This window comes from Mastigoproctus giganteus, chromosome 12 (assembly GCF_048544385.1).
Source record: "Mastigoproctus giganteus isolate SK-2022 chromosome 12, ASM4854438v1, whole genome shotgun sequence".
Classification (NCBI taxonomy): Eukaryota; Metazoa; Arthropoda; class Arachnida; order Uropygi; family Thelyphonidae; genus Mastigoproctus; species Mastigoproctus giganteus.
The window spans coordinates 107,868,616-107,892,690 of NC_143586.1; the positions used below are offsets into that span (position 1 = coordinate 107,868,616).

General features: G+C 38.0%; 1 protein-coding gene across 4 annotated transcripts in view; it reads right to left on the reverse strand.

The window, feature by feature from the left end:
* LOC150077326 (nitric oxide synthase-interacting protein) overlaps nucleotides 1–24,075 on the reverse strand; it is a 261,026-nt gene that overhangs the window by 54,646 nt on the left and 182,305 nt on the right. For all 4 annotated transcript variants that reach the window (XM_090386806.1, XM_090386807.1, XM_090386804.1 and 1 more), the window contains one exon: nucleotides 23,759–23,829. In XM_090386806.1, coding sequence (XP_090242932.1) covers nucleotides 23,759–23,829 — 71 coding nt within the window. The remainder of the gene's footprint in view (nucleotides 1–23,758; nucleotides 23,830–24,075) is intronic.

A 24,075-nucleotide genomic window follows, 5' to 3' on the forward strand; every position in this document is an offset into this window, starting at 1 on the left:
TTAAGCCTGATATACCATCATCAATATCGTTTATAAATACAGAAAACAACAATGGATACAACACTGATCCCTGAGGGACTCCACTAATAATATTAGTCCACGAAGAGCAGTGTCCATTAATTATCACTCTGTCTTCTCCCAATCCAATTTGCCTCCAATGCCACACTGCTACAATTTGTGCAACGGTATCAAAGGCTTTTCTAAGATTCAAATATATGATATCAAAATTATTGTTTGCATCCAGTTCCTTTGTGACTACATCAAAGTTTCCAATCAAATTAGTCAGACAAGACTTCCCCTTAACAAACCCATGCTGTGTCGGAGCTATAACTGAAGTATTGTCTAGATGATTCTGCAATGCTTCTTTAAGCAGTGCCTCCAATTATTTCCCTGGAACAGAAGTTAAACTAACAGGTCTGTAATTACCTGTCTCCCCCTTTGACCCTCCTTTGTGGATTGGGGTCACATTTGCACATCTCCAGTCCATGGAAGCTCTCATAATTATGGCTAAGGGTTTGCTTATTTCCTTTGCGCCTCCTTTAATATAACTGGATAGATCACCCAACTTGCCTTTCTTGTGTTTATCTTCAACAATTTCTCCTCCAGTTGACTCTCAGTTATTAGATTATCTGGCTAACTGCCAGAGATGAATACACCTCTGGCATTCCCCTCCCTAAATAACTCCTCATGTGTTAATTTCGATGCAAAATATTCATTTAGTTTGTTAGCTACCTTAACAGGATCATCAACAGTTGAACCATCGATATCAAGTGGACTAGTCTGATTGATCTCCTTCCTTTTGGAGTTTACATAAGTAAAGAACTCTTTGCTGTTTTTCTTTACATCCTTTGCCAAAGATTTTCTCGTAATTTGCTTCACCTGCCTAACCTCCGTTGTATCTTGGTTACACACCAGCTGATATCTATCATAGGCTTCTGTGTCACATGTCTAATTAGTTCATCTGACATCCATTTAGGCCTAAACATTGAACAATATTTCTTTGTTGGTATGAAAAGCCTAGTTGCTTCCAAGATTAATTCTTTGAATGCTTCCCATTTTGAATTTGCTGTTGGTAATATCATCAGTTGGTTCCACTGTACAGAATTTAAATACTGTCTCAGACCACAGTAGTCACCTTTACGAAAGCAAAAACCGTTCCCTTTACCCCTGGTGGTAGTTACCTCTTTGAGTAAATCCCACTTCAGCACACTGTGATCACTGCCACCTAGTGGTTCCTTTATCTGCAGATTCTTGATGCATGAAGAATCACTACTGATAATGAGATCAAGAGTATTACTCCCTCTAGCTGCCTCCCGAGCATGCTGCTACAGAAAACAATCATCCAATAAATCCACAAAAGTCTTGTAGTGTGTGAGTGACCAACCCATAAATTCCAGTCAATATCAGGGAAATTAAAATCCTCCATTATAAGACACTCTAATTTACTGGTCCAGTATTTCTCTGCACAATTGCTCATTATATTCATCAGATTCATTAGGCCTATAACACACACCTACTTTCATTTTTCCTTTCCCAGTGCTTTTGTCACACCAAACAGACTCAACGTTTCATTGTTCACCCACATTAATTGGATGCACTTCCTTGTTTTTGTGTGTTTCTTACCTAATAGCATAACCCCTCCTCCCTTCCTATCCTGTCCATCCTTTCCGTACACATTGTACTCCCCAAATTCTAGTTCTGCACTGCTTATGTCTGTGTGACACCATGTCTCTGATATCCCAACAATATCTGCCTTTGATGTCTTGAAAAGCACTTCAAGCTCACCGAATTTATTAACTATACTCCTAGCACTGGTGCACATGCAAGTATACATGCACCTGTTTCTACTCTTAGTTATCCTAACACAGCCCATGTATTTACTTGTTCCACTATGACTCCCAGCAGTCCTGGAAATTCCCATTGCCTTGCTTTCCAGGCTGCTGCTCAATTGCATTTCAATAGAAGTAGTGCAAGAATCACATTTTCCTCTACCAATGGCTACTGTTAATCTATTAGTCCGTGTATCCCCCCAAAGCTAATAGTTTTCCAACCCACCTAACTCTGCCTCAATAGCATCAGCAAAAATTCTTGTACCCTTTCTATTTAGGTGTATCCCATCCCTGTAGAAGCAGTCTCTCCTGTTAATCTGAGAAAAATTCTACCCCTTGAGCTTGCACAATCTCTATCCAAGGCCGAAATGATCGACAAGGCTCTCATTTTATGCTCCCTCCTATCGTGTCTGGCTAGAAATGCAGACACTTTCAAATTCAACCCTAACTCACGACTTTTTTTCAGCATTGTCTTGTATTTGTTAATTAATTCTGCCGGTCTGCTACTCCTAATATCATTAGTGCCAACGTGTACAACAATATCACCCTTTGTGCCCTTAAAGGATGATATCTGCCCTACAATGTTATCAACCTTTGCCCCTGGCAGACATACCCCGGTCCTGTTCTATTTATCCTTTTTGCACAATATATTTTCCCTGTTTCCCTGACAATAGAGTCACCTACAACAACTAGTTCCTTTGGGACCAGCGCATTCTGCCTTGGGGGTTACCGCTGTGTTGCGTGATGTTCAAGTGCAAGCTCTGGTACTGATGTGGGCAGCTCATCTTATATGCTGCACTGCACTACCTTTCATCAAAAGTCAATCTGTGGGTAAATCAAAAGGGACGTTTTACACCTTTTGCAATACCCATTATATGGAGGGAACCAACAAATCACATCGTTATTTCTGTATGGTGCCTCCTATTAGAAAAGGGATGACAATGAAGAAAAAGTGGACAGTGTTGTACCCAAATATACAATCTGCAATTCTTTCCATGCCTCATCGTGAAGTACTACCTATCCCTGAAACCCCCCGACTGTTTTTCAGTACACTCTGATGAAGATCAACTTGATATACACAAAGGAGTAGAGAAGTAGAGCTATGTCAAGGGATCCACCATTTTGTCGAAACCTTATCCTTAATGACCTTATCAGGGACCTCAAACTGCTGATGAATAAGGTAGAGCTTCTGGCTTGGGGTTACAACAGTGAATCTTTTAGATTCGTGGTTCCCAAACTACTGAGATCTACAGACCCTTTCAAAAATCAAAATAAGTTTACGGACCCCTTCAAAAATCAAAATAAGTTTACGGATCACTTCAAAAATCAAAAAAAATTTGTGGACCCATATATATATGAATCAATAAATAAATTTTTCTTTATATAATCTAATTTAACAGAGGTTTTGTCAGTAGAGTGATGTTGCCAATGGAGTACTCAGATCTGTCCTATTATAATTTTTCACTGCATAAGGGTCACCATTATTCAAATCCATCGGATTTTCGGTTCACCATTATTCAAATCCATCGGATTTTTGGTTCAGTAATGCTTGGATTTTTCTAATCTTCGAAATGTAATGATTCCCTGACCATTATTGGCCTTGTGGTCCTCCGTCAAGATGGGGCATAATGGCCAGTTTATTTTATATTTTTTTTATTTTCAGTTGGTCATAAGTTGTAGTTTGGTTTTTGCTTCCATGTAGCAATATTTCAAATAATTTGGACCAGGTGCTGTCTGGGTGCCACTAAATTTTTATGAATTGGCATATCCTAAATTTCTGTTATTTGTACTGTATGTTTCGGCCTTTTCTAAATTATTTTGGAGCATTCTTTCTATATCCTTATATAGAAGGAATGCTTCTAAAAAAATATCCTTATCTTTTTCACCCCTCCTCCTTTTTTTTATTTTATTATGTATGGTTTTAATATATTATTAAGCTCTCTACTGGTTTGCCATGCTACTGGCCATTGATTCATTTATTTATTATATATCATTATAAGCAACATGTAGTAGATTATGCATTGCAGCCACTAATGTTTGCTATCCTAATTTTATTTTTAATTTTAATTTTCTGTTTTTCTATCTTAACATATTTGTTTGAAGTTTAATATACATATATATACAGGGTGTTAAAATTAAAGTATCCCTATGTAGAGTGCTCTGGGGCAAGTTCTAAGGCTCGTACTGAAGAGAAATTTGGACAACAGGTACAAAGAATGCCCTCACCATTTATTTGAAAAAAAAAAAAAAAAAAATATTACAAAATTTGTCACTATATGGCGCTGTGGCAATACAAATCACTTGAACACTGTACAATTCTTCAACAACAGTTTCCATTCGAAGAACAGCATTTTCTATAGCATCATCATCAGCCATTTTCAATCCACTGCAGGATGAAGGCCTCTCCAGCAACTTTCCAATTCCTTCTGTTTTGTGCAATGGCCATCCATTTACTATCTACAAATTCATGAATTTCATCTGTCCATCTCCTTTGTTGTCTTCCAGGTTTTCTTCTAGCTCCTCTTGGATACCATTCTGTTATTTTCTTAGACCATCTGTCATCATATCTTCGAGCTGTGTGTCCTGCCCAAGACCATTTTAGTACTTTAGTTTTGATAAGAATGTTGTTTACTTGAGTTTGCTGCCTAATCCATGCATTTCTCTTCTTATCTAACAGTCCAATTCCCAATATAATTCCTTCCATTCTTTGCTGTGTCATTCTCAGCTTCTCTTCCATTCTTTTAATGAGTGCCCAAGTTTCACTTCCATAAGTCACGGTGGGTAGTATACATTGGTTCATTATTTTACGTTTCAGACAAACTGGGATATTGCTCCTCAGTATAAATTTTGGATGGCCAAAATTTATTCTTCTCTTGACTTCCAGCCATTTATCATTATTACAGCCAATGACTTGTCCCAGATAGGTATATGACTCCACCTTTTCAATTAATGCTCCTTCAATCAATATATCCCTTTCTGTGGCATACTTGTTCATCATTACTTTTGTTTTAGCCATATTCATTTTTAGTCCAAAATCCTTACTAACTCAGCATAAATGACTAAGATTTTCCTCTAATTCTTTGGGATCGTGGCTTATGATCACAATGTCATCTGCAAATCGTAAATGGTTTAAGTACTCTCAATTCACATTGACTCCTTTCTGCGACCAGTCTAATCTTCTGAAAGCTTCCTGTAATCTTCCTTTTCTACAGCAGAACGTAACATGTCCACTGGAATAGCCAGCACATGACGTCTAATGCTGTCCTTCAGATCTGCAAGAGTTTGACATCCTACCCAATACACTTGGTTCTTCAAAAACCCCACAACCAGAAGTCACATGGGGTGAGGTTCGGTGATTGGGGCGGCCAAGTTGTCTGGAAACAATGGCTGATGACCTGTTCGTCTGTAAAGCATTGCCTTAGCAATCTTTGGACCCAACGGTGGATGTGGGGGTGGTGCACTACCTTGCATGAATATGGTATCCCGAAGGCACCCATGTTGTTGCAGCTCTGGTATTGCAAAATTTGCCAACATTTAATAATACCGCTGTCCAGTGACAGAACAGGTGTGGGGTCCAGTCAGTGTAACCTGTTCAAAAAAATACGGCCCAATCATGAATGTGGTCATAAATCCACACCACACTGTCACTTTTGGAGAATGCAACGGGACCTCTTCGATAACTCGAGGGTTTTCTGTTGCCCAAATGCAACAGTTATGCATATTCACTTGTCCATTTAAGCAGAAGTGGGCTTCATCACTCCAAAGCATGTTCCATAGCCAAGTGATATCCACTGTGATTCACACCAGAAACTGAAGTGCGTATGTGAAACGAATATCTGCATCACCATGCTTTAGCATGTACATCTTGTAAGGATAGTACCGCAACAACTGACACATTACTAGCCTTACAGTGGAATATGGCGTGTCCACTTCATGAGAAACGGCTGGCCCACTTCCGCTACCACATGGAGATTGACTTGATAAATCCATGACAGCCACATCTTCAACACGAGAGGAGTCCACTCATTTTTGACTTCTACCTGGTTGAACACAAAGATGTCCTATCACTTCAAATTTCACAATCATTTTGCGGACAGCACAAACAGTCATAGGTCAATGCCTTATGCGCCTCTGATGCCGGAATACTCTGATAGTCACAAAGAATATCAGAACAGCTGCACTGTTGCTGTTCTGATAGTACAGCTTCACTAATAGTGCATTTTCCTGCAATGTTGTTGGCATTGCTGCTGTAGTGCAGGCAAACATCTACCTGTATGATTTTGAAGAGATTGCTTTGCTTTTATACAGTACAGTAGAGCTGAGTAGTGGCGCTGTGGCAATAACTTATGATTATGCAAATAATGTAAGTTATTTGCATAATTGTAACTAAGATAGTAATGTGCCATACAGTGACATTTTTTTTTTTCCCAATAAATGGCAAGCGCATTCTTTATTGTACCTGTTGTCCAAATTTCTCTTCAGTACGAGCCTTAAAACTTGCTCTAGAGCCCTCTACATAGGGATACTTTAATTTTAACAATACTTTAATTTTAACAATCCTGTATATATATACGCACAGCATATATGTGCATATGTTTCTCAGTGTGTGTGTGTGTGTGTGTGTGTGTGTGTGTGTGAACACTGGGTTTTCTGAAAAGAAAATTCTAAAGTTTTATATAATAACTTTATTTATCATCAATTTGCTATACATAGAATGAATAATTTGACGAGTTCCAGGGGGTTGTTTTGTGGATCCCCTGGAACTGGTCTATGGATCCTAGTTTGGGAAACACTGTTCTAGATCATTCTGTGAAAGTGACAACATTTCATACTCTAAATAAAGACTATCATAAATTCTATTAAACAGAAGGTGAACTCACTGTTTGTAAGGGTGATGATGGTATAATGGCAGCAATGAACGTGAGGCACATTTCAAAGTTTTTATTAACACCTGGAATGAATAATGTAGCATTTGAACCTCTGGTAGATCCAAATGGAGTTTTGCTTCTACCACTCCACATCAAACTGGGGCTCATGAAAAATTTTGTGAAGGCTTTGGAAGTGAACGGTCCTGCATTCATATACTTGCAAGAGAAATTCCCAAGACTTAGTACAGAGAAGATTATGGCAGGTGTTTTCATTGGTCCCACAAATAATGCAACTTTTTGAAGACGACCACTTCAAATATGCATTTAGTGATAGTGAGAAATTAGAGTGAAAAGTTTTTCAAAATGGTTCAACTGGTTTTCTAGGAAATGTTAAAGCCCAAAACTGCAGGCAGCTTGTGGAATATCTCATTACTTCTACGAAAACCTGTGGTGCAACATGTGTCATTAAAGGTGCATTTATTGCACTCACACCTAGATTTATTTCTGCCAAACTGTGGTGCCATCAGTGGTGGTAGTAGTAGTAGTAGTAGCAGTGGCATTTGATGCAAGAAAGCAAGTGTATGAGCTTATGCAGCATCACAAAAAAAAAAAAAAAAAAACCCATTCCCTCCAAATGCCTGTCCAGTTCCTCCTTAAATTTACTCAACCTATCAACTTCCACAACGACAGATGGAAGTTTCTTCCAGCAATTAACCACCTGCTGGCTAAAGGCAAATTACCACACATTTAATCTACATCTGTCTTTTCTTAATTTGAATTTATGCATCCTCAGGTTCGTAATCTGAACAAGTGGAAGGATCCCATCAGAATTCAGCGTGCTCCACCCATTCAAGGCCTTATACACCTCAATCAGATCACTGCGCAGGTGCCTAGTCTCCAGCCACTGCAATTTGCAGAACTTAAGCCTCTCTTGGTAAGAGGATCCCTTCATTCCCCTCACCAATCTTGTTGCCTTCTCTGTACACGCTCAAGTAAATCTACATCTTTCCTAAAATGAGGCCTCCAGACCTGTACGCAGTACTCAAAGCGTGGCCTGACCATTGCCCTATACAGAGGGATAATCACCTCCTTTCCCCTGCTAGCAAAATTCCTATATATCATTGACAAAACCCCATGACCTGCCTGGCAGCCTGTCTGCATTGCTCAGAAAACTTCATATCTGACTGCACAATTACGCCCAGGTCTTTTTCATTTTCTACCACCTTAAGTGTAGTACCACACAGTTGATACGTTTCTCTGGGGTTACTTCTAGCCATATGCAGTACTTTGCATTTGTCAAGGTTAAACTTCAGTTGCCACTTCTTAGCCCATCTGCCCAAATTATCTAGATCCTGTTGCAGTAGCACACGGCCATTACTGTCATTAACAACCCTGCCGACCTTTGTATCATCTGCAAACTTCAACATTAAGCCTGATATACCTTCATCAATATCATTGATAAATATACAAAACAACAGTGGACCTAACACCGAACCCTGTGGGACTCCACTAATAACATTAGTCCAAGAAGAGCAGCACCCATTGATTACCACCCTCTGTCTTCTCCCACTTAACCATCCTTTTATCCATTGTAGCAACTTACCCTTAATACCATTCTGCTCCAATTTGTACAATAGTCTTCCATGCGCAATAGTGTCAAAAGCTTTCCTGAAATCCAAATATATGATATCAAAATTATTTTTTGCATCCAGTTCCTTTGTAACCACATCATAATATCCTATGAAATTTGTCAGACAAGACTTTCCCTTAACAAACCCATGCTGTGTTTGAATTATTGCTGCAGTCTTGTCGAGATGATCCTGCAATGCATCTTTAACCAGTGACTCCATTATTCTATCCGGAACAGAAGTTAAACTAACTGGTCTGTAATTACTCGTGTCACCCTTCGATCCCCCTTTGTGAATTGGCGATACATTTTGACATCTCCAGTCCGTGGGAACCTCCCCTGAGTCCAAGGACGCTCTCATAATTATGGCTAAGGGTTTGCTTAGTTGCTTTGCTGCCTCCTTTATTATAACTGGATAGATCCCATCCACCCCAGGTGCTTTTCTTATGTTTAACTTCAACAATTTCTCCTCCACTTTGCTTTCAGTTATTACAAAATCATTAAGTATCCTGCTACAATTTGATAACCTTCTGCCATTTTCAAACCTTAATAATTCCTCATGTGTGAATAGATGCAAAATACTCATTCAGTTTGTTTGCTATCTGAGCAGGATCATCAACAGTCGAAACATCGATGTCAAGTGGACCAATCAGATTCATCCCCTTCCTTATACAGTAATACCCCGACTTACGCGAACTCGGAGTTACGCGGTTCTTGATTTTTTTCGTTTGGCAACGCTGCCGCCCACTATCTTCAAGGTCGTTTTTCATATGTTATCGATATACGGTGCGACGGCGGAGAATGAGAGCGAAAGATGAACAAAATTCAACTTTGCTGCTTTTATGTTTTTTATATCAGTGAAGAGGAAACACATTTCACCATAATAACGTCAAAACCAACACAATTCCAGCTATCGGTATAATCGCAAATGCAATTAGATCGAGTTTACTACCAGTTTATAACAGATTTCACTAGCAGAAACGCAACTGGATTTTTATTGTTTTATGGTAGTAATCCCTAGAAATGTGAGGTGTTAATAGTGTATCTCTGCCTTTATGGGGTTGTTTATTCAGTTGCTACATGCGCGCAGCTTTGTTTATGCGTATCAAGCGTGCCTCCTCGTTTTGTAATTGTGCTTTATTCCCTAAAAATGAGTAAAATACTTAATTAAAAGGTGTGAAAAGGAAGCGTCCTGGTGAAGACACTGCAGATTCAGAGAGAAAAAGAAAAGCAATTATCGATAAACAGAGGCGGACTGGGTCAAAAATTCTTACCCGGGAAAATTTATAGTGGCCTCATACTATGGTTTATGGCCAAAATCACACTGGCCCACCTGGGTTTCCCCGGTAAGGCTTATGGCCAGTCCACCTCTGTCGATAGAGAAAAAATATGAAATTGTGAAACGCTTTGAGCGAAATGAAAGACCATGTGATATTGCACGTGCTACAGACCTAAATGAAGCAACAGCGAAAAGCACATGACAATTGCAAACTTGACAGGTTGAAATTTGAAAAGGGCTCAATTGTAAAGGGCTTAAAAATTTTAGAAAACAGACTCCAACGAAGAACGCGTTATAGCTACAAAGCAAGGAATAAAAAAATTATTAGCTTGCTACGAAGAAATTCTGCGTGAAAAAAAGAACGCGCTGTGTCGTCAGACGAATTTGTTAGATTTTATGAAGCCATCGACATCGAAATAACTTTTTTACGTAAGTCATTTGTTTTTTTTAATACATATTTTGTATTAATATGTATAAAGAACTGCAATTTTATTAATATTTTTCTTCTAAACTAGTGTTTTTGTTAGTCCTTGGTCCCAATTAAGCAAAATTTATATGTATTTATATGCAAAGTTGTACCCCGACTTACGCGAATTCGACTTACGCGATTTTCGTCAGACCCACCTATCGCGTAACTTCGGGGTATTACTGTAAGTAAAGAAATCCTTGCTATTTTTCTTAGCATCTTTTGCCAAGGATTTCTTGTAATCTGCCTTCGCCTGCCTAACCTCCTTTGTCACCTGATTACAGACTAGCTTATATCTGCCATAGGCTTCTGAGTCACTTGATAATTTATATGCATCCCATGCATTTTTCTTCTCTATTACGAATCTCATTAGATAACCATTTAGGCCTAAACCTTGAACAATATTTCTTAGTCTTATAATGGGAGATTTTAATTTCTCAGATATTGACTGGAATTTGGGGGCTGGTCACTCACACACTAGCAAGGCTTTTGTGGATTTATTTGATGATTGTTTTCTACATCAGCATGTTCAGGAGGCAACTAGAGGGAGGAATACTCTTGATTTGATTATCAGCAGTGATTCTTCGTGCATTAAGAATCTGCAGATACATGAACCACTTGGTGGCAGTGATCACAGTGTGGTGAAGTGGGATTTACTCAAAGAGGTAACTACAATTAGGGGTAAAGGGAAGGGTTATCGCTTTCGTAAAGGTGACTACGATGGACTGAGACAGTATTTAAATTCTATACAGTGGGACCAACTGATGATGTTACCAACAGCAAATGCAAAATGGGAAGCATTCAAAGAATTTATCTTGGAAGCTACTAGGCTTTACATACCAACTAAGAAATATTGTTCAAGGTTTAGGCCTAAACGGATGTCAGATGAACTGATGAGGCATATGGCAGAGAAGAAGCATGCATGGGATACATACAAATTAACACATGACACACAAGCCTATGATAGATACAAGTTGATCTGTAACCAAGTTACAAAGTTAGGCAGGCGAAGGCAGATTAAGAGAAATCTTTGGCAAGGGATGCAAAGAAAAACATCAAAGAGTTCTTTACTTATGTAAACTCTAGAAGGAAAGGGATAAATCAGATTGGTCCACTTGATATCGATGGGTCAACTGTTGATGATCCTGCTCAGGTAGCTAACAAACTAAATGAATATTTTGCATCGACATTCAAACATGAGGAGTTATTTAGCGAGGGGAAAGCCAGAGGTGTATTCATCTCTAGCAGTAAGCTAGAGAATCTTGTAATAACTGAGAGTAAAGTGGAGGAGAAATTATTGAAGATAAACACAAGAAAGGCACCCGGGGCGGATGGGATCTCTCCAGTTATATTAAAGGAGGCAGCAAAGGAAGTAAGCAAACCCTTAGCCATAATTATGAGAGCTTCCTTGGACTCAGGGGGAGGTACCCACAGACTGGAGATGTGGAAATGTCACCCCAATTCACAAAGGAGGATCAAAGGCTGACACAAGTAATTATAGACCTGTGAGTTTAACTTCTGTTCCAGGAAAATTAATGGAGGCACTAGTTAAAGAAGCACTGCAGGATCATTTAGACAAGACTTCAGCTATAGCTCGGACACAGCATGGTTTTGTTAAGGGGAAGTCTTGCCTGACCAATTTGATTGGATACTATGATGCAGTCACAAAGGAACTGGATGCAGGGAATAACTTTGATATTATATACTTGGATCTTAGAAAGGCTTTTGATACTGTTGCACATGGAAGACTGCTGCACAAATTGGAGCAGTGTGGCATTGGAGGCAAATTGCTGCTGTGGATAAAGCGGTGGCTGAGAGGGAGAAGACAGAGAGTGGTAATCAATGGACACTGCTCGTCGTGGACTAATGTTATTAGTGGAGTCCCTCAGGGCTCAGTGTTGGGTCCATTATTGTTTTCTGTATTCATAAATGATATTGATGAGGGTATATCAAGCTTAATGTCGAAGTTTGCAGACGATACAAAAGGTAGGCAGGGTTGTCAAGGACACTACTGACACTATGCTGCTGCAACAGGATCTGGAAAGGTTGAGCAGATGGGCGGAGAGGTGGCAAATGAAGTTTAACATTGACAAATGTAAAGTACTACACATGGGAAACAGCAACCCCAGAGCAACTTATCAACTCTGTTGTACTACACTGACAGTGGTAGAGAATGAAAGGGACCTGGGGGTGGTTGTGCAGGCAGATATGAAGTTCTCTGAGCAGTGCAGACGGGCTGCAAGATAGCTCATGGTGTACTGTCAATGATATATAGGAATTTTTCTAGCAAGGATAAGGAGGTGATTATTCCCTTGTATAAGGCACACCTAGAGTACTGTATACAGGTCTGGAGGCCTCATTTCAAGAAGGATGTGGAGCTGCTGGAACAAGTACAGAGAAGGGCAACAAGATTAGTGAATGGAACAAAGGGGTGCTCTTACGAAGAAAGGCTTAAGTTTTGCAAATTATAGTGTCTGGAGACCAGGCACCAGCGAGGTGATCTGATAGAGGTGTATAAAGCCTTGAATGGTTTGAGCATGCTCAATGCTGATGGGATTCTTCTTCTCGCTCAGAATAATCACCTGAGAGGGCATAAATTCAAATTGAGGAAAGACAGATGTAGGATAGACGTGCGGAAATTTGCCTTTAGCCAGCGGGTGGTTGGTTGGTGGAACAGACTTCCATCCCTTGTCGTGGAAGTTGATAGCCTAAATAAGTTTAAGGCTCAGCTGGACAGGTATTCTGAACGAACAGAGGGGTGAAGTGGAAGTGGTTTTTTTTTTTTTTTTTTTTTTTGGGCTGATGCTGTATAAGCTTGCTTTCTTGCATCAAATGCCTCTACTAATGCTAATAGGTATGAAACGTTTAGTAGCTTCCACGATTAATTCCTTGAATGCTTCCCACTTAGAATTTACTGTTGGTAACATCGTCAGTTTATCCCACTGCACAGAATTTAAAAACTGTCGGAGACCACTGTACTCACCTTTACGGAAGCAAAAACCCTTTCCTTTACCCCTGATGGTAATTAAATCTTTAAGTAAATCCCACATCAGTACACTGTGATCACTGCCACCTAGTGGTTCCTTTATCTGCAAATTCTTAATACACGAATGATCACTGCTGATAACCAGATCAAGAGTATTACTTTCTCTGGTTGCCTCTCGAACATGCTGCTGCAGAAAACAATCATCCAATAAATCCACAAAAGTCTGACTAGTGTGTGAGTGACCAACCCACAAGTTCCAGTCAATATCTGGGAAGTTAAAATCCCCCATTATAAGACATTCCGATTTACTAGCCCACTCTATTTCTCTGTACAATTGTTCATTGTACTCATTCGAATAATTAGGCCTATAACACACTCCTACTCTTATTTTTGCTTTCGCAGTGCTTATGTCATACCAAACTGACTCAACAGTGCACTGTTCATCTATATCAACTGGATGCACTTCTTTTGATTTTGTTTTTCTTAATTAACAGCATAACACCTCCTCCCTTTGTATCTTTTCTGTACACATTGTACTCCCCAAATTCCAGTTCAGCATTCCTTATATCTGTGTGACACCACGTCTCTGATATGCCAACAATATCCGCCTTTGATGTCTTGACCAACACTTCAATTTCATCAAATTTATTTACTATACTTCTAGCATTGGTATACATGCAAGCATACATGCTCCTACTCCTATTCATAGTTACCCTAACACATTCCATATACCCACCTATTTCAGGATGACTGCCATCCGTCCCTGAAACCCCCAACACCCCACGCTCCAGGTCGCTACTTATTCTAATAGAAGTTGTACAAGAATCATCTTCACCTCTGCCTACGGCTACTGTTAAACTATCAGTCCTTGTATCCCCCCCCCAAGCTAGCAGTTTTCCGACCACCTAACACTGCCTCGATTGCATCCGCAAATATTCTTGCACTCTTTCTATTTAAGTATATCCCATCCCTATAGAAGCAGTCTCTCCTGTTAACAAGTACAGTCCAGGCTGAAAAAAATTCTACCCCTTGAGCCTTGCACATTCTTTCCAGGGTCGAATTGATCGACAAGGCTCTCATCATATACTCCCTTCTATCGTGTCTGGGCAGAATTGCAGACACCTTCAAATTCAACTCTAATTCTCGGCTTTTGTTCAACAGTGACCTGTACTTGTTAAGTAATTCTGCCGGTCTCCTACTCCTAATATCATTAGTGCCAACGTGTACAACTATATCAGCTTTTGTGCCCTTAAAAGATGATATCCACTCTACCACGTCATCAACCTTTGCCCCTGGCCGACATACCCTGGTCCTGTTCCACCTATCCTTTTTACAAAGTATGTTTTCCATTTCCCTGACAATAGAGTCTCCAACAACTACTAGTTCCTGAGGGACCAGCACATTCTGCCTTGTGGGTTGCCGCTGTGTTGCATGATGACCAAGTGCAAGCTCTGGCGTTGATGTGGGCAGCTGAGAGCGTGATGGGCCCCTCAATTTAGATCTTTCGAGGGTATCCACCTTGTCCTTCAAACTCTCATATAGGCCCATAACAACGCTGAGTTGTCGTCTGATTTCCTTACACACCTTACATCGCGCAAACACAAAGACATCCCCCATGGCAATGTCATGTTCCGTTCCAGAGATTCGGCAAACATTTCACAAGTTGCACATTTTTTTAGGTTGTGATGCGTTGGAGAATCGCCCCCCTCAGTTCTCCCCTGAGTCACAGCACTCCTGCCACTTTGTGCCAGTTGCTTTGCTGCTCTAGTTTGGGGCATGATACTTTAAATTAATAAAATCAATAAATTAAATTAATTAAATGTCAACACTACGCTATCTAATAGAAACAGTGAAGCATAATACTCTATAAATTATACGTTAGAGCTACCTAACTACCTCAATTAAAAATTTGATTTCCCTACCACTATATACAAAAACAATGTCTGCAAGATTCGAACGAATTAACGGTTATTAAGTATTACTGTTTATCTAAATTAAAATAAAAATTACCAGCGTAACTATAACTAAGACTACGTATTAAGTACAATATAAAATAACAACTATGTAAATAAAAAGGCACAAACAGTTATCGTTTTTTTCGGAGCCTGCAACTGACAGCTGTAATGTTTTTTAACATGGTTAGTGCTTCTACCAAGACACCACAGCAATGGAACAAATATACAAAAGCAAATGGAGTGCTGCCATGCTAGCCAATTATTGTTGGATGGTGAAAAGGAATGCTTCCAAAGCTGAATACAAGCAAAAGGCAAAAAAGGTCCCATGTTTGATACAGGTATGTTTGTAGCTACATATAAATAAAAAAATACCTTGTATAAATATAGAAAACTACTTTTTTTCAAAAACATGAGCAAATCTGCCATTTTAAGCACTATTTCCATGTTTAGCACCCCAAAATCTATAAAGTAAACTTACTTTCATGCCCGTAACAAGATATGACCCAAAATTTGTTCAGTGTTATACAAGGTTGCCCATTTCAGGTTATGCAGACATATCCATGTTGGATGTTTGGGAAGGAGTTGGATTTTTATAGTGTAGTTCAGAAGAACTTGTCTATGAATTTCGAGTGGGAGTTCATGGATCGCTACATATAAACTGTACACAAGTGATGTATGAAATGCTGTAGAAACAATAAATAATTAATGCATCATAGGGTCTAATCAATTTAGGATACTGGCTGAGCAGTAGATAGGGAACCATAATCTAATTTAGATCTTATCATTGCATGATGAATATGTAGTAGTGAGTAACAATCAACTCCCCTTGTCACAGCAGATATTGTTCGGAGAATATTTATCTAGAGACAGTATGCAGGTTATTTATGTGTTCTAAGAAATTTAATTTGTTATCAATGATTAATTTAGAATTTGCATTCTGTGTTTGAATGGGAATTGGTGGTTTATTCTCAGTTCTGGATCAGGGTACATCTTTCATTTTCTGAAGTAGTGTATTGCTGCTGCCTTTTGCACCAAGATTCAAAATCCATTATATATGGTCCACATATTCTGTGAATGACGTGAAATGGTGAGGTCATTGGCATATAGATATGTTTCTGGAATAACTTCTGTGATAAGGCTGATTTTGATTGTGAACAGGGTTACACTAAGGACTGATCTTTGTGGTACTCCCTACAGAATATGATGATAGCGTACCTGGAAAGTTCTTTTATATGTGAAGTTCTGGATGATCTTTGGCAGATGGCCTCACATTCCTAATTTGTGCAATTCATGCAGGATACTGCATGAATTGCACAAATCTGCCATATCTCCAGGTAGTATCGAAAGCCCTCTCAATATCAATACATACCATAACAAGCTGTTAGTTGCTGAGAAAAGTATTTCATATACTTACTTCAGCCTTTGTCATTATATCTAGTGTTGATCTGTTTTTCCAAAAACTATATTGGCTTGTGCTAAGGAGATTATGCAAATCAATGAACTATGTCAATCTGTCATTCACTATTCTTTCTAAAATTTTATCTAGACTGATAGTAAGGGCAATTGGAACATAGTTATTTAGATTTGAGCAATTTTTTCCTGATTTAGGAAAAGCCAGCATAAATGACAAGAGTCTGGATAAGTATCCTCAAGGTATATTTTATTATAAACCAGCAAGAGTGCACGTAAGGACTTTTTGGTCAGATGTTTAATATTTTGGTAATGGATTCCATCTGGGCCTGTTGCACTTTGTTTTGATTTGGCTAGGGCTTTATGCAATTCCTTTAAAGTAAAGGGTTGATTGTATGGTATCTTATGGGTTGTGTGGAAATTAATTTTGTATTTTTCAATTTGAGTTTTATATTGTTGAAAGATTGGACTGTATGATGAAATGGCTGACAATTCCACAAAAGTTTCTCCTAACAAGTCTGCAATTTTTTCTGGTTCGGTTATGTCTTGGCTTTTCCAGCTCATTATTGGCATGGGACTGTTGAACATTTGCTTGAAATTTGTCTAATCTTATTCCAGATGATTCTAGTGTCTGTATTTCTATTAATTTTGCAAGAAAATCATATCCAAAACTCTTCCTGATATTTCCTCTGGTTTTCTTATATTTTATGAGATTGGAAATGATAGGGAACTTTCTTGACCGATTCCAGGCCTTATTTTTTTCTTTCTTTGCCTCTAGGCATTCTTCATTCCACCACTGTTTGTAATGTTTATGATACTGATTGGTCTTTGGTATTACAATACTTGATGCAGAGATTATATGGTCTGTGACGCACTACTGATATCAGAATATATTACAGCTTGCTCTTCTAAAGAAGCAGCCTGTTGGTATTTTTCCCAGTTTGCTTGGTGAAATTTCCATCCACCCCCAACTCATCGGTATGTCATTTGTTAACAGGGAATGATTACCATTATAGAGACTATTTGAAACAGACCAATCAAGAATACAAAAGAGGGACGGAGAACGGAGAAAAGATCAACTGCAGAAGTGCCTGTAGGCACATTAGTATGAGTACCTGTGTTTAAGAGTGTTAAGTTCCTACTATCCACAAGTTTTTCAATCAACTGTCCATAGGGAGAAACCCCATAGAGCATGGGGCCCCACTGAACTCCCCCATCAAACAGAATTGAGAGGTAATTGGTTAACTAAATCTACTATGTCCTTCAATGCACATATATGATTAGGTGGAAGATAAAGTGAGACCATTTTAAAAGTAATTCCAGGAGTGATGCAGACTGCAACTGCTTCTAGGGGTGTTTGCAGTCTGCTATCCACAAGTTTTTCAATCCATTGAGAGACAACCCCATAGAGCATGGGACCCCATTGAACTCCCCTATCAAACAGAATTGATAGGGTAATTTTTTGAATGGAAGCTAAAAGCCTGAGAGAGGTTTTGGGGGCACCGCCACAGATGTGGGAACAATATTCCATGGTAGGATGGATTTGCAACTTCTACCACAGTGAACAGCTGTTTGGTAGAAAAGTAACATTGAGAGCAAAACAGAAAACTCAGTTTTTCAGATGCAGAGGAAGCGATATTTGTATTCAGATGATCTCTGATGTGCTGCCTATTTAAACTAGTCTGTTTTGACTTTTTTTCTCTTCTAAGAAAATTTGGTTGACCACCAGTATCCATATTATCAGTGGCATATAGTTCCAGTATTGGATTAAAACCTTGCTCTTTTTCATCAATTTCCATATTCCAATTATTTAAAACCTTGCTCTTTTTCATCAATTTCCATAGTGTCAGCATTTTTGTTTGTTTTCTACAGGTTTGGTGGTATTTTCCTTGCTTGCTGATGGTGTTGGGTCTTCAGTATCCGATGAGATTATAATAGGTGTGTTATTCGCCTGGTCAACTTTGTTTCTTTTGAGGAAAGAATGTGTGTGAGCAGTCTACTATTGAGATGTTAGGTGGGACCAAGATGTCAGTTTGTGTTTCAGTGACTTATTTTCTGAACTGCAGTTGCAGCAGCATATGTTATCATCATTGATAACATATGCTATTTAATTAGAGTAATTAAAGCTAATTTATTATTGTTATGCACACAAATAGCAACTCATATGACCAAAAAAAAAAAAAAATCACGCAACCAAAAAAAAATAGTTAATTTCAGCTAAAATACTTTGAAAATTACAGAAGATAGGAACTAAACAAAAATAATATTTTAGCACACATTTTTATATGAAATGATGTGTATCTACATTTCATCTTAAGAGCTGAAGGCTTTGCTTTATTTAAAACCTGTAAATCTGCTACGCACTTCAATTATAATTCATTCATAATTTATAATTTTCAATAATTAGACTACAAATATTCAATACGAAATTTTTAGAAATCTTCAAGTACCGTGTTAATGGACTAGAAAGGAATAGCGAAAGCTTAAAAAGCGGTACTCACCTTGAAATTAATCTGCGATGGTTTACTTAGGAAGCGTGGTTAATGTTTAAGTTGAATTGTTGAATTGAAAATTAAAAGGGAGGGAAGTAGATAAAAGTTGACTGAGTTAAATAGGCGCAAGGAAATAGAAGTGTACACATCCAATCCTTGGTTGTCATCGAAATAAAGAGAAGAAGGAATGATTAAAAACTATGTAAGTGAATCCGATGAAGCCAATAGTCTTTACGAGGACTTTCGTTAGTTAGAGAACGTCTTCAGTTGGCAATGTGTGGGGAGAGAACGCGCGTGATATTTTAAGAATAAAAAATTATACTCTCGTGATGCCTTTTTTGACATGTGGGAACTTTAATCTCGAGAGGTTCCAAATTGGGGAAAGATTGAAGGGGAGTTTAGAATTTAGAATTTTGAGGTTAGAGTGGTGCTTGTACCATTCAATAACTAGGGCTTCATATTGGAGTATTCTGTAACTGGATTTTAGTTTAATGATTGAAATGGCAGAGTCGATGAGTCTACCTAGCCGCCATTGAAAGCCAAATTCTACACCCCTTTCCCCCTGAACTAAAACTATACATGCGCTATGCCGACGACATTCTTGTAATAGGCAACAGATCCATTATTGATAACCTCTTCATAAAACTTAACTCTGTACACGATAGACTTAAATTCACCCTTGAAATTGGACAAAATAATCAGATTAATTTCCTTAATCTTACTATCTATATAACAGGCACAAAATTAAATACGAAAATTTTCAGGAAAAATACAAACACCGGTAAATACTTACATTTTGCTTCTCATCACCCTCTAAACACTAAAAAGGCAGTCTTATATAACCAAATTCACAATGCACTAAAGTACAGTTCCTTACCCACTGACCTTCACAATGAAATACAGTATATCACCGACAAATTTATATCCAGAGGTTACCCCCACCAACTTATTTTAAATACAATCCTTAACGCTAAAAATAAAATTAAATCTAACACCCCAACCAAAGACAAAAATAAAACAAACATCCGCATAGTCCTCCCTTACCACAATGAACTAGCAGGACAGTTCCGACGCCTATTTAACAACACTGATATCTCCCTTGTTTTTTCCACCTACAACAAATTAGGATCCTTCTTCAGCACCTATAAAGACTCATACAAATATCCTACAAACGACCTTAATAATATTATATACCTCATCAATTGTCAACCAAACTGCAACACATGTTATATCGGAAGTACCACTACTAAATTTGGCTCATCAAAAACATCCAATACCCGTGCATACTACCATTTTCATAGTCTCATGTCCAACCAATCTGTCACAGAACTTACAACTCATGCCCAGACTCACAACCACAACCCGCTCATCGACTCTGCCATTTCAATCATTAAACTAAAATCCAGTTACAGAATACTCCAATATGAAGCCCTAGTTATTGAATGGTACAAGCACCACTCTAACCTCAAAATTCTAAATTCTAAACTCCCCTTCAATCTTTCCCCAATTTGGAACCTCTCGAGATTAAAGTTCCCACATGTCAAAAAAGGCATCACGAGAGTATAATTTTTTATTCTTAAAATATCACGCGCGTTCTCTCCCCACACATTGCCAACTGAAGACGTTCTCTAACTAACGAAAGTCCTCGTAAAGACTATTGGCTTCATCGGATTCACTTACATAGTTTTTAATCATTCCTTCTTCTCTTTATTTCGATGACAACCAAGGATTGGATGTGTACACTTCTATTTCCTTGCGCCTATTTAACTCAGTCAACTTTTATCTACTTCCCTCCCTTTTAATTTTCAATTCAACAATTCAACTTAAACATTAACCACGCTTCCTAAGTAAACCATCGCAGATTAATTTCAAGGTGAGTACCGCTTTTTAAGCTTTCGCTATTCCTTTCTAGTCCATTAACACGGTACTTGAAGATTTCTAAAAATTTCGTATTGTCAAATTTAATAAGATATTTTTAACGGTAATAACCGACACCTTATCTGCACCGCCCCTCCAATTTTAATTTTTTCACATTCTTTATTCTCTCTGATGCCTTTAGACATGTCTTATAATCATAAAAAAACTCAACTAACCAGTATACTCATCAAATATTTTTCCAATAAGTTACACATTGCCTTTTTACAAAAATGCCTCCACCACAATATCATCCCTAAATTTGCCCGCATTTTTCCTAAAAATAATTGCAAAAAATATCCCCATATCATACACCGCACATCTATTATGATCATCCGTGAAGAAATCAGGAAGAGATATAACAAAAAATATAGCCTTTTAAATAGTATACACCAACTCAGATTTTACCTTAAAAAAGAAATGACCCCTCATGCCTGGATCGAGTTCACCAACAAAAACAATATACGTATTAATGCTACCAACCAAGAAATAACACAAAGACATAATAAAAAATGGAATTCCCTTACGACTCGTTCCCCCACAAAAATCACCACTGTTAACCTCTCTTCCAAATCCTTTACACCCGCTGAACTTTCTGGCCTGGAATATGGCTTTAATTTTGCCATCAAAAATCAACATTACCCTATAAAAGACTGCATCGTTGAACTCCAGTCCAAACTCGAACATCATCCCGATAAATGGCGCCTAATGCACCAAACAAATAGTATTATTAATACCAAACTTTCTTCCTGCTCTAATATAAAAAAACAACAGCTTATGGATTTACACAAACTCAGTAAAAATTCTAACGTTATTATTCAAAAAGCTGATAAAGGTGATACGATCGTTATAATAGATAAAGACATCTACACCGAAAAATTAGAATCCATCTTAGCAGACCCAAACACATACATAAATGTTAATAACCATAACATCACAAGACTCAAAAATAAACTCGATATAATTCTCAGGAAACTCAGGCAAAATAAGGAAATCAACCTTTCCACACTACAGCAAATTGGAATTCGCAATAACATCCTCCCCCACATGTTTGGGATTATCAAGTTACACAAAGCTGACCACCCTTTAAGACCAATTGTATCATACAGCAATTCAGCTTTCGCTAATTTATCCTCCTTCCTGGTTAAAATCATAACCCCCCTTACTAAATTTTCCACATTCAAGATCAATAACACCAATCAAGCTTTTCAAAAAATTAATAATATCACAATATCCGATACAGACATCCTAGCTTCCTATGACGTTACTTCTCTTTACACGAATGTCCATATCCCATTTACTTTACAAGCCCTACGCAAATTCTTAGAAACAGACGATACCTTAACAAAACGTACCTCCCTTTCTATAGACCATATCCTTGAACTCACCACCCTTCTATTAGAAGCAAGATTTTTTAGATTCAACAAAAAAATCTTTCAACAAATATTTGGCTTACCAATGGGACTAGGGATTTCAGCCCCATTATCTGAAATCTACCTAGCCGCCATTGAAAGCCAAATTCTACACCCCTTTCCCCCTGAACTAAAACTATACATGCGCTATGCCGACGACATTCTTGTAATAGGCAACAGATCCATTATTGATAACCTCTTCATAAAACTTAACTCTGTACACGATAGACTTAAATTCACCCTTGAAATTGGACAAAATAATCAGATTAATTTCCTTAATCTTACTATCTATATAACAGGCACAAAATTAAATACGAAAATTTTCAGGAAAAATACAAACACCGGTAAATACTTACATTTTGCTTCTCATCACCCTCTAAACACTAAAAAGGCAGTCTTATATAACCAAATTCACAATGCACTAAAGTACAGTTCCTTACCCACTGACCTTCACAATGAAATACAGTATATCACCGACAAATTTATATCCAGAGGTTACCCCCACCAACTTATTTTAAATACAATCCTTAACGCTAAAAATAAAATTAAATCTAACACCCCAACCAAAGACAAAAATAAAACAAACATCCGCATAGTCCTCCCTTACCACAATGAACTAGCAGGACAGTTCCGACGCCTATTTAACAACACTGATATCTCCCTTGTTTTTTCCACCTACAACAAATTAGGATCCTTCTTCAGCACCTATAAAGACTCATACAAATATCCTACAAACGACCTTAATAATATTATATACCTCATCAATTGTCAACCAAACTGCAACACATGTTATATCGGAAGTACCACTACTAAATTTGGCTCATCAAAAACATCCAATACCCGTGCATACTACCATTTTCATAGTCTCATGTCCAACCAATCTGTCACAGAACTTACAACTCATGCCCAGACTCACAACCACAACCCGCTCATCGACTCTGCCATTTCAATCATTAAACTAAAATCCAGTTACAGAATACTCCAATATGAAGCCCTAGTTATTGAATGGTACAAGCACCACTCTAACCTCAAAATTCTAAATTCTAAACTCCCCTTCAATCTTTCCCCAATTTGGAACCTCTCGAGATTAAAGTTCCCACATGTCAAAAAAGGCATCACGAGAGTATAATTTTTTATTCTTAAAATATCACGCGCGTTCTCTCCCCACACATTGCCAACTGAAGACGTTCTCTAACTAACGAAAGTCCTCGTAAAGACTATTGGCTTCATCGGATTCACTTACATAGTTTTTAATCATTCCTTCTTCTCTTTATTTCGATGACAACCAAGGATTGGATGTGTACACTTCTATTTCCTTGCGCCTATTTAACTCAGTCAACTTTTATCTACTTCCCTCCCTTTTAATTTTCAATTCAACAATTCAACTTAAACATTAACCACGCTTCCTAAGTAAACCATCGCAGATTAATTTCAAGGTGAGTACCGCTTTTTAAGCTTTCGCTATTCCTTTCTACTACAAATATTCTTAATACAGACTGAAAATTTAGCTTTTAACTTACGATGTTTTCAGTACAGCAGATGGTATAGAATTACTAAGGACATCATGCGTAACTGCACACTTGTAACGACACTAGAAATAATATAAATGAAAAATAAGTAGCTAACGTGGATATTACATATTGCATTACATCATAACAAGAACTGTTTAAAATGTTAATATCTAAGTTAGTATTGGTATCAGAAATGATGCAAGAGAGCAAGATTATAAAAGATCAACCAAAAAGAGAAAAAAAAAAAAAAAACTTTACCACATCACCTGGTTCTTCCTTGAATTTAATAAACTATCAACTTCCACAACAGATGGAAGTTCATTCCA